General features: G+C 45.2%; 2 protein-coding genes across 2 annotated transcripts; one reads left to right on the top strand and one right to left on the bottom strand.

The window, feature by feature from the left end:
- Nucleotides 1-12: 12 nt before the first annotated feature.
- On the top strand, nt 13-10025 carry utp4 (UTP4 small subunit processome component). Its single transcript, XM_075470763.1, has 17 exons — nt 13-102; nt 1158-1320; nt 1434-1622; nt 1711-1795; nt 2484-2573; nt 2661-2872; nt 3295-3466; nt 4305-4396; nt 4520-4616; nt 5618-5682; nt 5873-5992; nt 6798-6954; nt 7673-7779; nt 7866-7961; nt 8677-8862; nt 8946-9056; nt 9809-10025. The coding sequence occupies exons 2-17, from the start codon at nt 1162-1164 to the stop codon at nt 9923-9925; spliced, it is 2055 nt and encodes a 684-aa protein (XP_075326878.1). The 5' UTR covers nt 13-102; nt 1158-1161; the 3' UTR covers nt 9926-10025.
- Nucleotides 10026-13255: 3230 nt separating this feature from the next.
- On the bottom strand, nt 13256-14923 carry il17c (interleukin 17c). Its single transcript, XM_075471219.1, has 3 exons — nt 14846-14923; nt 14483-14724; nt 13256-13499 (listed from the first exon to the last, which is right to left on the bottom strand). Exons 1-3 carry the CDS (start codon nt 14858-14860, stop codon nt 13256-13258), a joined length of 501 nt encoding a protein of 166 aa, XP_075327334.1. The 5' UTR covers nt 14861-14923.
- Between the last annotated feature and the right edge of the window lie 222 nt (nt 14924-15145).

Genomic DNA, 15145 nt, shown 5'->3' with positions numbered 1-15145 from the left:
TTTTTCTCCTTCTACCTCCGGTACAAAGGTTATCAACGTGGCTGCCCATGTTTTGAAACGTGCGGTGTTAAAAATTGATGCGAGTTTGGCTCCAGCCGGCAGGTAAACGATGTTTTCCGTTAAGTTTGATTCTGTTGAACCTTTTTGAGGTTCTTGTTGAACCAGAATCTGTTTCACTGCTTCACGCGGACTGTTTTTACCCGGTTTGTGCCCTCATGTGTTAGCACACATTCAGCCGCACGGCTAACTGCTCCGTTAAAAACACCGACTGATGTCTAAATGTGGGAAATAAACCTGTCTGACCACATGTTGATGAAGCAGATTATTTTTACTGAACTGTTCTGAAAACGTTCTGTTCATCACTCATTGAAGGATTTAAAAGGCAGCTTTGATTACGCTTTGATTGTCACGGCCGAGGTGCCCTTGAGCAAGGCACCGTACCCCCTATGCTCCCCGGGCGCTTCATGGCTGCCCACCGCTCCAGGCTGGCATCTGTCTCTGAGTGTGTGACCCTGTGCATGTGCATGTGTGTGTCAACAGGTGCCAACCTGGATGGGTTAAAAGCGGAGGACAAATTTCGTGTGTATGCATGACCAATAAAGCGGATCTTAATCTTAATCTTAATCTAATCTGATTATTGTGCACTTCCCATTGAAAAAACAAATATACTTCATTGTGTTTCATAGAAATTCACATTTTCAATAGAATAGTATAATTCAAATTACATTTGAGCGTAATATTAGGTCCAACTTTTACACTTGTATGCTTGTAAGTTACCATTAAAGTCTAGAATTATTTTAAAAATCTAAGTAAGTAGAATTTATTTTACTAAACTTCAATGCTCACCTGGAAGGGGGTGATGGGGAGGAACGGCCCCTGATCTGAATCAGAGGTGTTCTGTTGTTGGACTTCTGTGCTCGGCCTGGACTGTCCTAACGAACACCATGTTCAGGCATAAGGGGGTCCAGATGTGCACTTTGCACCAGGACACCCTCGGCCGCAGTTCGATGATTTCTGGGTTTCCACTTCTTCTTCTACTGCCCCTCAGAGTTTATTCTTTCTCTTCGTGATTGCAGAATGTTTGTTTTTTTTTTGCATCCAGCCTCGTGGCTCCTGCAGATAACCGTTAGTTCGGACTCTGTTTTTACGTCCTAGAGTTAAATGGGTGAGTTCAAGGTGCACCGCGTTCGCTTCTTCGACTACATGCCCAGCGCCATCCGGGCCCTGGCGTTCAACAGCGGCACGGAGCGGCTGGCCGTTGCCCGGGGCGACGGAGCTGTGGAGATCTTCAACTTCGCCGACAACTACTTTCAAGAGAAGGTAACGGCTCGGAGAAGGAGAGAATGAATGCTTTCTCTTCTGCAGCTGAACTCTCCCTGGATCCTTCCGACCCCGGAGGAGCTAACCTCCCAGCTTTTGGTTGTGATGCTCAGGTGATTCCCGGACAGGACGGCAGGGCGGTCGAGGCTCTGTGTTGGGTGGGCCGCCGTCTGTTCAGCGCCGGTTTGAACGGAGAGATCACAGAGTATGACCTGGAGAACCTGAGGCCGCGGTACACGGTGGAGGCCTACGGAGGACCCATCTGGACCATCAGCTGCAACAGTCAGGGGACGCTGCTGGCGGTCAGTCCAGACCTCGTGGTCATGGTTACGCTTCAGACGCTCGCTGGGCTGGAATCGGTGTGGGGTTAATGAGTGTTTTCCATGACAGGTTGGATGTGAGGACGGGACGGTGAAGATCTTTGAAATACTGGAGGAGAGGATTCAGTTTCAGAGAAACCTCGACAGACAGAAAGGTGAAAGATGCCTCTTTACTTTCACTTAGGCTACATCTACACTGTCAGTTAAATGTTACCCAATTCTGATTTTTTGCTCTCATGTGACACAAATCGGATATGTTTTTTGACCATGTAAATAGGACAAAGACGCATGCATTCGGATATTTTGAGATCGGATACAGGCCTCCTTCATATGTGGAAATTTATCAGATACGAATCGGATATGTGACAATGCGACCGCCGTGTAAACGGGCAGATCGGATATTCTTACACATTGCGTTCCACACGTCATTAAATATGCGAGGATCTGGGATCGTCTCGCACCCAGACACTCCTCTGAACAGCTGAGGAGGCAATAACGGCCCTTTTCCTCCTTCTCTGCCTTAAAATCCTGCCAATGTTGGGCGAACTTCTCATGTACCGCAACACTAGCATCGCACCTGTGTCAACGTCAGAGTTTGGTAAACACTTAAGTAGGCATGTGCGATGTTTCAGGTGATAAGCAAGTGTAATCGCGTGAATCAGATATGAGTCACATTATTAAAGTACGTGTAACCACACGTTAAAAAAAATTGGATTTTGGCAGAAAATCAGATCTGGGCATCAAGACTTGCAGTGTAAATGAAGCCAATAAGTGCTTTTATGTGATGTGACCAATGTTGACAGAACAGTCCGATCAGCTGTTGTTTTGGTTCTGATCCCGCAGGCCGTATCATCTCTCTGTCCTGGCATCCCTCTGGGACACAGATAGCCGCTGGGATGATGGACATGATCCGAGTCTTTAACGCAGAGACGGGTAATGCTCCCCTGGAGGGATCTGCGCAGAACAAATGTAACATCAGTTTGGTTTGGAGTTAAACGATTTCATTTCTCCCGACGTCAGGCCACGCCACACACCGGCTGCTGGTGGAGCGAGGCGTGGGGGCGTCCAAGAGCAGGGAGGTGGTGGTCTGGAGTGTCGTCTTCCTGTCCGATCACACCATCATCAGCGGCGACTCTGCCGGAAAGGTCCAGATCTGGGACGGGTTCACGGGAACTCTGGTCAGAAGTCACGTGGTCTCCAAGTGGGACGTCCTGGCGCTGTCCGCTTCACAGGTGAGTCGGGTTCTCCGCTGAGGCGAGGTGTCGTGGACATGAGCGCCACATCAAGCCCATAGACACCACGCTGAAGTTGGCATCTGATTCGCGAATTAAATGGATAGGCATAAAGGGCCATTTCACTGCATTTTTTTGCATTTTGATCGCCCTAAACTGGGTCCTGTATGGAAACTACAATAGTTAGACTGCTCAAATCTGGATGGAATTATTCTAAAGAGGGCACAGCGTCTTTAAAACACATTGTATGTTGGTGCACTATGAGGGTGGGCAAACCGTTAAAATAATCCATCCAAGGGGCAAACGGGTTTACCTTTGGAAAATGTGAGGGGGGGTTTAAATCATATTGCTGTAAAAGTGGGGGTGTCAAAACACCCCCATCCCCCACGGGTCCGACGCCCATGCTTGTGAATGTGAAACAGGACGAGAGCAGCGTGATCGCCGGCACGTCTGAAGGCACCATCGTCCAGTTCCAGTTCATGTCCTCCGCCGTGGAGCGGCAGGACAAGCAGTGGGTCCGAACCAGGACCTTTAAGAACCATTCGCATGACGTGAGGGCGCTCGCTCACACCGACACCGCCGTGGTTTCTGGAGGTTGGTGTTAAAGCTGCAGACTTTCATTTACATCAAAGTAAATGTTTCTGCCTTTTTCTGTATTTATATTTAATGCTTTAAGGCATTCTCACAATTAAGTTCCTGTTTCTCTTTATTATTATTATCCCGCCAGTTTTCGGCACCTAACTACTCCTGCGTACTTTCAGATATTTCGACAATTTTGGCATCAAAACGTTCAGCTCCTTCAGCAGATTCCTGCTCTCACTTTTGGTGTTTTTAACCTTTACACTTTTTAAAATATTCAACTTTTATTCAAATTTTCCCGTCATTCAAATGAATGGGAACTGCTTTCAGCTCTTCCAAATCGTCTTCCTCTTTCCAACCTAACTACTTCTGCATGCTTTCAGCTAGAGTAACCATTCAAACTTTAAATAGGTCACAAGACATTCAGCTATTACCAACTGTTTCAGCTTTTTCAAATCTTCAGCCAATTTTGAAATATGACAGTTTCAAAAACATGAACATTTAGCTCCTTCTTGATTTTTATGAATGAGCACACAGTTGAGTGCGTGCTGATAAGTTTAAAATGTTTCAGTATATTCAAACAAATTCCTCTAACTTTCATAAAGTTTAACTTAGAGAAACAAATTATACATTAAAATGTAGGAAAATTTGTCCTCTTTCAGCCAATGTAACTACTAAAGAGCTCACATTTACAGAATTTCAGCTATGAGCCGTTAAGCTAAAACAATCTCTCAAATTCTCTGACGAACTCCAATGTTAAGTTTGGTAGTACACCAAAAAAAAAAGTCACACAATCCCTTCAACCAATACCTCAGCAAGTTTTTACTGCTAACATTGAACTATTTGCTGTTAGGTATGGACACGCAGCTGGTGGTGCGCCCCCTCCTGGATAAGGTGGAGAAGAACACCCGGGAGTCGGAGCTGCGCATCATAGCGTTCCCACATGTGAGTATGAAACGTGTGCAACGCGACCTCTCAGGTGTTGTCGAGCACGGCGGGACCGTCAGAAACATGATGCTGGATACAAAGTGGGAATAACTCCATCACATCTGTCTGTCTTCCATGCAGAGGAACCTGGTGGGCTGCTCACAGAAAGCAGGGCTGCTGCTCTTTCAGTTCCCCGATCACTTGGAGCTTTGGAGGCTGGGAGAAAGCGACGCACACGGTGAGCAAAACACGCCTTCATGCCGTAGCTACTCCATGATTGATCTGAAATCTGTCATCTTTGGAAGTGAGATCAAGTTTCAGCAGCTTCGATTCTGATTAAATGGAGAGATTCTCATTTTCACTTTAACTTTTATTTTGTTGCAGAGAGTAAAAACTCGAGGTATTTCATGTTTTGTCTCTTCGAGGTAATTCATTTTAGTCCCGTTCTTCCTGCTGACACGTCTTCAGGTGTGCAGCAGCACGGGGGGGGGGGTTTCAGAGTTTTAGAGTGGGGACAGGTCAGGACTGCAAGCAGGCCCGCACCCGTCCCCTCTTCTTCCTCAGCCTTTGGAACGTGTGCAGAATGTGCTTTTCCATGGTCTGCTTGAACAGTGCACGGATGTCCCTGGAACAGATGTGTTCCTGAAGGCAGCACATGTGAAACATATGTGCAACATCTATAAAAACACATGAAAAAACACATGAAAACACATGAAAAAACACATGAAAACACATAGAAACACGTGGTGCTGGACTAAGGTTTCCCACAGTAATCCCTCGTCCGTGTGATCAGCTACTGATGAACGAGGGTTCTTGATGCAGCAGGGGTCAGAGGTCACGGGGGTCCAGCTTAGGCTCGCTCACTGAAACTCCTCCAGATTCCCTGAATGCTTTCGTGATATTCTGCTCTGCAGAGGCAGAAATATGCAGATCCCTTGCAGTCTTTCTCTGAGGAACATTGTTTTAAACACATTTGTGGACAAACTGGAGATCCTCTGAACATCTCTGCTGCTCACAGACTCATCATGGAGGCTGTAGGACCGGATTAAAATAACTCTCGCTCTTTTGGATGGTGAAACTAATGAGACAAAACATGAAACATTTTGGCTTCACGCTGTCTGCAACCGAATGAATGTCAAAGTAACCGCTGCTGCCTTTTTATGCCACATCGTCCCAGCTTTTCGTGCTTTTTGGGTCGTACAAAACGAGTGATATCTGAACTGATCTGTGTGTTGACAGGAAAAGCTGGTGACCATCTGCCTGTGAAGAGGAACCCAGAGAAGCTGATCCAGCTGAAGAGGAAGGTGTGTGTCTCTTTTTTATTCTGGTGATGGAGGCTTTTCCCCCCTTTTTAAAGGAGCTGGGTGTAGTAAGAGCTGCACATGTGCTGGCCCAGCAGCCAGGCTGCTGTGATGACATCATCAGATGTTTTCTGGTTCCTCACCGGCTCAGAGAGTGAAAATAATCCAGCTGAATGTGTGCTGCTGTCTGCAGGGCGAGGACAACATCTGCTGCAGCGCCCTGTCTCCGTGTGGCGGCTGGTTGGCTTATTCCACCGTCTCCGGTGTGCGTCTCTACAAACTGCAGCTGGGCAACAACGTCGGCATCAACAAGGTGGGCCCCAAACATCTGGCTCCAACCTGAGCTGACGTGTTAAACTGCATTAGGTTTGTGTCACAACAGATTTCAGCTTAAATCTGCTGGGATCCGGCACCTAAATGTGGTTTCCACTGTGAAATCTGTGCTAAAGAGCACTATGTCACACAGTAAACAACAAATGTGTTCAGTACAATCACAGCATTTTTTAAGTGGCTGAAAAGGCCTGCAGGCTGAAGCGTAATGCTTATATTTAAGCCTGTCCTGTTGGACAAAATGAAGCTACCCATCAACCCATATTTTTTACAAATATTAAATAAGAAGAAAAGTAATAGTAAAAAGACAAAAAACAGAATTGCATCCAATAAAGTAAAAAAAAATTGAAGAATAATGAAGCAAAAGTCATAAAAAACCCACAAAATTATAAACATTATAAACATTAATTTCAAATTAATTAATTATACATTAATTATATTTATTATTTATAATTATTTATTTATATAATAATAAATTATTTATATAATTAATAATTTTTACAATTGTTTATATATATTATTAATTATAACATTAATTATAAATCCTTCACAAATGATAAATACTTGTAGCCCTCAAACATTGCTTTAGAAACCATCCTTTAAAACCAAAAATGTTCCACAATTTCTTACATTTAAATTAGCATCATTCCATAATGAAACCCCAACAACAGATATGTTTTTCTCCTTTTCTTTTCTTTTTTGGCCTTTGGAACAGTAAATGATACTTTGTTTCTTGAGATGAGATGAGACCATGAATCGTTTTGTCTGGGTGCTTTGCCTTCCTTCAGGTGTCCAAACTGCCTAAAGAGCTTCACTCGGCCCACCAGCTCTGCTTCTCCCCCGACTCCTCCAAACTCTTCGCCTCCTCCCGTCAGTCTTCGGTGGTCGTGGTCGCCCTCAGCCCGCTGGAGTGCAAACACCTTCACACCCTCAGGCACAAGTCAGGTGAGATGCTGCGAGAGGCTTTTCCACATCTGTCCAGTAAAGTTTCACAGGAAGCAGAAACAAACGTGACCCGGGTTTGGGTCGGTTTGGGCCCAAGTCAAATGGAAGCAGTGAACAAGATCCAAGAGAAACTCAGAGGCTGGAGTAAAGTTGAATGGCCTTTACTGTTGTCTTCATTCTCATGAAACATATTTTTTGTCTTAAGAGTAACCTGGCCAACTTTGAAGTCTGTAGCATTAAATCTGTAGGACGAGTTCGATCATATGCAAGGCGTGGAATCGGTCAAAATGGCACGAAAATCACTTTCCATCCAAAATGGCCGCCTTCCTGTGGACGTGGGACCATGGCGGAATGAGACTTTTTTGTGCGTCTGGCCATGATGAATGAGTGTACCGAATTTCGTTGTCCCACGTGAAACTAATCCCATTGCGGGGGCCATTTTTAAGCATCGTAGGGGGCGCTACAGAGTCAATGAGCAACTCCCAAAGATATAATGTTTAGATTCTTTCATGTCGTCGACTAGCACGTGGCGCTCGCAAAATTTTCAATTTGAAAAATTTTGTGTGTAAACAAAATGAAAAAAGAATTTTGCACCCGGCTTCATCACATGTTCAGATCTATCTTCCAGAAATAAATGCAAATGTGCGCATATTTAATGACATTTTGCATAAATAAACATACACATTTCTAAAACTTGTAATACATTTTTTATGTCCAGGCTCCAGGCAGCCGGTCCACCTTCTGTCTGCCAGTGAAGACGGGAAGTGGCTCGCCACAGCCAACACGGGCTGTGAGATCCACGTGTTCAACCTCCACAAGATGAAGGTCAGTTCAGAGTTTTACGCCCGTTGTTCTCTGCTGTCGCACGGTTACCGTGGCAACAACGTTAAACGCTCCCTCTTGGTTTGCAGCTCCACTGCACGGTTCCAGTGTACGGCTCCTGTCCCACCGCCATCGCCATCCACCCGACCACCGGCAACCTCGTCTCTGCGCACGCCGACCAGCAGGTGAAGGTTTTCCTCAGCTCGTCGTCCCGCCGCCGGCGGGTCATGTGACTGTGGGTCATGTGACTGTGGCTGTGTTAGAAACCGCCTACTACTTATTCCATACTGCATACTCATCGATCAGACAGTATGCAGAGCGTTTACCCACAATGCATCTCGCTCCTGCCCGAGCCGAAATCAGCCGGCCTGAAGCTGATTTCTCTTAAGCTCTAAACTCTGTAAACTTTAGCAACATTTGAAACATTTTCAGGAGAGAAAGTAGTCGTTTAGATCCCCAACGTGTTGAAAACCTGACAAAATACCGGCTGTTTACAATTTTGTTCCCACGAATTCGGCGCTACTAAAGCTAGCCGCAGTGAGCAACGCACTTCCTGTTATTTTCACAAAATAAAATACCCGTTGCCTTTTATCACAGGGAAAGCCATTACCATACAATTGGTGCTTTTGTTTTGAAAACAGGAAGTGAACCTACCCTCGTTGTAGCTAGCTTGAAACTGCCGTTTTGACAGGAAATGACGATCGGCGACGTCACGTTACGTTGCATCTTGGGTAGTTTGAGTATGAGTAGTAACCTCATGATGCATACCCAACATTTAGGAGGATCTAGTATGCATCCGGGCACTTAAAAAAGTTAAAGTTAGGATGAGAAGTAGGCGGTTTCGAACACAGCCAGTGGGTTTGGTGGCAGGTCATGTGACTGTGTGGGTTTGTGCTGCAGATCTTTGAGTTCTCCCTGAAGCAGAAGGAGTACACGGCCTGGAGCCGGACGCTGCAGCAGCAGGGGCTGCACAAGCTGTGGCTGCAGAGGGACACGCCCGTCACCCACATCGCCTTCAACCCCCAAAACCCAGCGCACGTGCTGCTGCACGACACCTTCATGTTCTGCATCATCGACCAGAGTCTGGTACGTCAGCCTGTATCCCTCCGCCAGCTTCAGCAGCTTCTTCTGTTAGAAGGAGATTCACTGAAATGTGTTTCCACATGCAGCCGCTGCCTGACGCACAGACCAAGCTCTACAACCAGATGACCCTGAGGACCCTTTCTCCCCCCGACAGGAGCAGACAGAGCCACGCCTTCAAGATCTGCAAGAACTTCCAGGTACGACCTGTGTGCCGAGCTCCGCTTTCCTGCAGTTTCAGCTTCCTCGTCTCCGGTTTGGCTCCAGGATGATGAGCCTTCTCGTCTCTGTAGTCAGAGGCGCTCACAGCGATTTAAAACGGGTTTTTAAAGTCTCAGACAGCAAATCTTCCCTCTGAGACAGTTTGGGAAAAGGACAAATACGCTATTGATGTATCCAGACTTGATGAAATACAGGAACGGTCTGTCATATGGTATTTATTAGGTTCTGACCCAGAACTAATGTCCTAATTTCTCCCACCTGAAACAGTTTGGAGCCTTTGTGAAGAAGCCGGCTGAAAGAATCTAAGTAGATTTAATTCTAGTATCTAAACGGGAGATGTTTCTCCTCAGCTCAGTGTAATTATCAGAAAACAGGAGATGTTTCTCCTCAGCTCGGTGTAATAATCAGAAAACAGGAGATGTTTCTCCTCAGCTCGCTGTAATAATCAGAAAACAGGAGATGTTTCTCCTCAGCTCGCTGTAATAATCAGAAAACAGGAGATGTTTCTCCTCAGCTCAGTGTAATAATCAGAAAACAGGAGATGTTTCTCCTCAGCTCAGTGTAATAATCAGAAACCAGGAGATGTTTCTCCTCAGCTCGGTATAATTATCAGAAAACAGGAGATGTTTCTGCTCAGCTCGGTGTAATTATCAGTGCTTTGGTTTGCTTGGTCAGCTCATCAGATGTGTTTGAATGTTCTTCCTGACTCGCGTGGTGTTTGTTCCCTCAGCATCTGATGAGCGTGAGCGTGCTGGAGGACCGCTCTCTGGTCGTGGTGGAGCGCCCCCTGCTGGACATCATGTCTCAGCTGCCGGCGCCGGTCCGGCAGAAGAAGTTCGCCACATAAACGTGGAGCTCGCTGGACTGATGTCGCCACATTGTGCTGATGTGTTTCCAACTTGGAGGAGATGTTTTGATAAGATAATAAATTTAAGTATTTACTGTAATCTGTGTGATTTAAGTTTTGACTGGAAGCGACTCGGTTACAGATTTTTCACTTATTCTGATCGTACAGAAGTGCTTCGAAACAGTAAAAATGTGCTCGTGTGGCTCCAGTCGCACACAAACACCAGGATTTAGGGTAAATGTGGCTTCTGAAACTAATCAACCAGCAGACTGATTTACTGGGAAGCTTGACATGCTGGAACGCTTCAGCAGGAACCGCTGTGGCCTGTCTGGCTTTAAAGACCACAGCACAGACCTTAACCTCGGTGTATTTTATTCTCAGTGCCTTTAACATGGTCCAAGCCTGGCTCCTGGATAAACACACCTGGTTTATGAATGCATTCCTGGGGGACTCCAGCTCTGCAGCATCTGGATGGAAACTGAAAGTTTAAGATCTAAGATTCTTTCTCTGCCAAAGCACCCAAATACTTTTTTTTTTATTAGGCTGGACAAGTTAACTCATTAATTATTTATTAACGCAGGTTTTTTTATTTTGTTTTTTTTATTATTATTATTTTTGAGGGCTTTTGTGCCTTTTAATGGAAAGTTAAGAGAGACAGGAAGCAGGGGGCAGAGAGAGGGGGACAGGGCCGTCCGATGGGGGACTCGAACCAGGGCCAGCTGCAGCGAGGACTATAGCCTCTGTACATGGGGCGCCTGCTCAGCCCACTACGCCACGGACCCCCCCTGCTTTATTATTTATTTTATTATTGTAAAAGTCTGCTGCTCACAGGCTTTTATTTTGTAAAAGTCAGTTGCTCACAGGCTTTTATTTTGTAAAAGTCTGCTGCTCACAGGCTTTTATTCTGTAAAAGTCTGCTGCTCACAGGCTTTTATTTTGTAAAAGTCTGTTGCTCACAGGCTTTTATTTTGTAAAAGTCTGTTGCTCACAGGCTTTTATTTTGTAAAAGTCTGTTGCTCACAGGCTTTTATTTTGTAAAAGTCTGTTGCTGTCTGCTGTGGAACAGGAAAAGAAAGTAATCGGCGGATCCACCAAACATGGAGAAGGGTACGGAACTTTTACTCGGCCGTTTTCATGTTAAAGTTCTTCCAGACGGCGGAGTCGACAGAACCAAAGTCATCTGTAAACACTGCCAAGTTGAATTGTCTTCTCAGCGTAGTAGTTCCAGTCTAAAATATCACTTAAAGGCAAAACACACAACTGATAGCAGCAAGTCATTCAAGGAAACAGACAGTGGAGCGAGGCTTCTACATAAAAACTACAGAAAGATGCTGATGTTAAAAGTGTGTTTGCACAACAAATGTTATGGCACTTTCATTCATATGGCAGCACATTTAAAATAAAGCTAAATGCTAAAAGCTATACGCTACTTTTGGATTCATTTTTGGATTCTGCCTACAAATGCGATTAATCGTGATTAATCAGGGAAATCATGTGATTAATTAGATTTTAATCGTTGCCCAGCCCTAATTTTTTTATATAAATTCCTGAAAGAGAAACCACTGAGTCAGTGTTAATGTTCCGTGTCATTTTCATCAAACCTTTACTCCTGATGTCTCATTATGTTTTACTCAGTTTGGAATGACTCAAATCCATCTTGTATACCCGCTGAATCCGTCGGTCGGGTTGCGTGGGGGCGGAGCCTGAACAGGCCGCCAGCCCATCACAGAGACAAACCAGACCCACTCCGAAGGACAATTTAGAGACACCGGTTAACTTAACGTGCATTTTTTTTGGATGCTGGCAGGAAGCCGGTTAGCCACCGTGCAGCCCCGACTCAAATCCATGTTTTTAATTTCCTGACTACACGCATTGGTCACATGAAGTGAAGTTGGTCTGGAATGGGGGTTATTATGTAGTTTTTGTTTTTATTTTGTTGTTGTTTTTGTTTTATTTTATAAATTTTATAAATTTTCTTTTTTATTATGTAGTTTTTGTTTTATTTTGTCATTTTTCTGTTTTATTATGTAGTTTTTGTTTTATTTTGTAGTTTTTATTTTTATTTTGTAGTTTTTGTTTTATTTTGTCATTTTTCTGTTTTATTATGTAGTTTTTGTTTTATTTTGTAGTTTTTATTTTTATTTTGTAGTTTTTTGTTTTATTTTGTAATTTTTATTTTTATTTTGTAGTTTTTTGTTTTATTTTGTAGTTTTTATTTTTATTTTGTAGTTTTTTGTTTTATTTTGTAATTGTTCTGTTTTATTGTGTAGTTTTTCTGGGGGGGCTGGTACTGCTTACAATGTTGGAGGAGATCTGTAGGAGCTATTTGTTATTTTGTAATATTTGGCTCACTTATTATTTAGTTATCTTTTGGGGATTTAGTTTGGGGAATACACCTTTTTTGGTTATTTATGATATTTAGTATTGTTGGAGTTAATTTGGGTATTTAATTATACTTTTATTTTGAAGGCACTGGTTATCTGAGGCGCACTGGGAGAGTTTACTGAGATGGCGGGCAGTCACAGGTGAGCAGGCACCTGGGAGGGCTGATGGTTTTTACCAGGCCAAAGGCCCATTGGTCTTTGTTCGTTTGCTTGGTTGGAGAAATAAACCTAAAGAAACCTAATTTTTTTGCCCGGACAATGGACTCATTTTACCTGCAACTCCTGGCTGATACTGACCCTCTTAAGGTTCACTCAGTTTTTAACTCTCTGTGTTTTCTGTTTTTGTTCCATAAGTAACGACACAGTCAGTGTGATGTGTCACGTGCTGCTTTTCATCTCATTTTTTCATGAATAAAAACAGATCAGAGGGAGGTTTACAGTCCGCTTTACACACAGACACACACAGACTTACTTAAACATTTTTCTTTATTTTGCTTCAGAGAAGCTCAACTTTTGCAGTCCCACTGGGACGAAACCAGCCAGAGAAAAAACTCCAAAGTCTTCCTTATCACGCGATGAAGAGTCTAAACAGCTCAAACATTTCGCATGCAAACAACCCAAATAAATATTTCATTATTAACAGTTCAATTCAGATTTAAGAAACCTATATAATAGCTAATTTCTTAGATGACATGTCATCGATATGAAAACAGTTTACAGAAAAGTAAACAAGTCATGATACAGAGCAAACATACATTATAAATAAATACACAATAAATAGGCCTATAAAAAGGAAGTTGTGCACGGAGGCGCGTGTCCAGCTCGGATTCCTGGATGAGGGTCCAGTCTGACGTCACCCACCCGAGCTGGAAGCAGCGCAAGCGCAACGCGAGCTGTGGTGGGGCAGCGGGTGCGCGGGTGCGCGGGTGCGCGGGCGGGGTCGCCCCTAGGACGTGTATCGGGCGCAGGTACACCCAACAGCCACCTGCTGGGAGACCGGCATCAGCTGGTACCCCTCCCCGTTTGGGCACGGCACGCGCTTCAGGAACACCCGCGTCTGCTCTATGACGGCGGAGTTGTAGTCGTGGCTTTCCACCACGGAGCCGTTCTCATGAACGAGGATGCATCCCTGGCACAGGCACTGCGCCTCCACGTAGGTGTGAGGGAAGTGGTCCGGATTGGTTACAGTTCTGGAGCGAAAAGGAGGGAAAACAGTCAGAAAGGCTCATAATTCAGCGGCTCTGCCAGCAGAAGGAGGCGCAGCGCGGTCACCTGGCGCGTAAAAGCGCCGCGGGAGTCACCTGAGATGACTTTTGTTTGGGATTTGGCGCGTTATAAATAAGACTGAACCAGGTTTTCACTTTGCCTGAAGCCAAAAATGCAACATGGCATTATTTAACTCCCAGTGGTGTCTAACAATGAGCTTCACCCTCACAGCTTTCTACCCATCAGCATGCAGATCTAACCAGGTTTAACCACCCGATCCTCACGTTGTGTCGCGGGGTAACAACCAGGAATGACTCTCACACACTGTTCCCATGTGAAGACAGCCACAACGAGAGTAAATCATGTCTGTAAATGAAATGATCATTTTAGTTTGAACAGACTTTCTGCTGGCTGAGACAAAGCGTAAAACCGGTTTGGATGAGTTTTCACTCTGGTTGGAAAATATTTATATTTATTAGCTGATAAAAATGTCACAAATGTTTCATTTTTATTGGCTTCCAGCCACGTGCCACAGCCACGATGATATTAATTTCCGGATTATCTTCCTCCTGGCTGGTTATTCTGCACTGAGCGTAGTGAGTGTCTCTGATGGACTAACCACCCGCGGGCTGCATCTCACCTGCAGCTCAGTGACTCTTCAGTTGCGCCTCGTGCAAACACTCTGTTTCCGCGCGTAAAAGTGGGTGTGTGCGGGTCCTGACCACGCGCCTGGTTTGTGAAGATCTAAATAATGACTTTAATTCAAACTAAGCATCCTCACAGCTTCCAGCACTCCTCCTCCCATCTTTTCACCGTCAATCTTAAACTGGGAAATTCACTTTTCTGAGCTCACTGAGAGTTTCTGAGCCGGTTAAAGTTTAATTTAAATGTTCAGATTTATTCTGCCAGTAGTTTAAATGAGGATTATTTCAGCTAGTTCAATAAGATGAAAGTTAGGTTCACTCACACGTATCTCCAGGGCGAAATGGACCTGTCTTTGACATCTAGCAGCGGCATCTTCTGGTAAAGCTCCAGCGGACAGGTGGCGGGTGCGCCGGCGTCCGCCACAGATGGGACCTCCCGGGGCTGCGGGTAGCGGCTCTCGAGCTTCCTCTTTGCCGTCCTAAGCAGCGCGTCCTCATCACAGCACCGATCCGAGTTCACCATGCAAGTCCACGCAGGCGCGAGGAGCAGCACCAGGATGAAAACCTGCCGGAGGAGACAAACACAGAGCAGTGAGCAGACGGTGCGTGAGCCGCAGCTGGAGCCCAGCTGGCCCTCCGCAGGTGGCCCGCAGGTGGCCCCCCGCAGCATTTGGCCCGCTTCTCACCTGCTTCATGTCCATTCTCTGTCGCTGATATGACTCTCTTGACTCTGACTCTTAACTGTTTATGTCCAGGCTCGTTTTTAATCTGAATGCTCCTCTTTGGCAGCAAACGCTTTTATGCGCCAGGCCGGGGAAGTACCGGCGGCATGAGGAAACGGAACGTCCTCTTTCTGTAGTGAAAGTGTGTGGAAACAGGTGAGAAGAGGGAGGGATGCTCACGTGCTGATGTCATAGACACATTCAGAAGGTGTTTTTATTTGCGGAGGGAGGTCGTCTCTCTGCGCACGCGCTGCAGCTGATCTA

This window comes from Odontesthes bonariensis, chromosome 7, assembly GCF_027942865.1.
Source record: "Odontesthes bonariensis isolate fOdoBon6 chromosome 7, fOdoBon6.hap1, whole genome shotgun sequence".
NCBI lineage: Eukaryota > Metazoa > Chordata > Actinopteri > Atheriniformes > Atherinopsidae > Odontesthes > Odontesthes bonariensis.
Note: the sequence above shows the minus strand (reverse complement) of the source record. Positions and strands in the feature narration are given on the sequence as shown.

Bases quoted from the DNA above. Each gene is read 5' to 3' on its own strand.
- utp4 (XM_075470763.1), top strand. From the start codon at position 1,162: ATGGGTGAGTTCAAGGTGCACCGCGTTCGCTTCTTCGACTACATGCCC. The intron at 4,617-5,617 runs GTGAGCAAAACA...GTGTGTTGACAG, and splicing joins GGGAGAAAGCGACGCACACG to GAAAAGCTGGTGACCATCTG. The intron at 5,683-5,872 runs GTGTGTGTCTCT...TGCTGTCTGCAG, and splicing joins TGATCCAGCTGAAGAGGAAG to GGCGAGGACAACATCTGCTG.
- il17c (XM_075471219.1), bottom strand. The intron at 13,500-14,482 runs GTGAGTGAACCT...TTTTCGCTCCAG, and splicing joins ATTTCGCCCTGGAGATACGT to AACTGTAACCAATCCGGACC.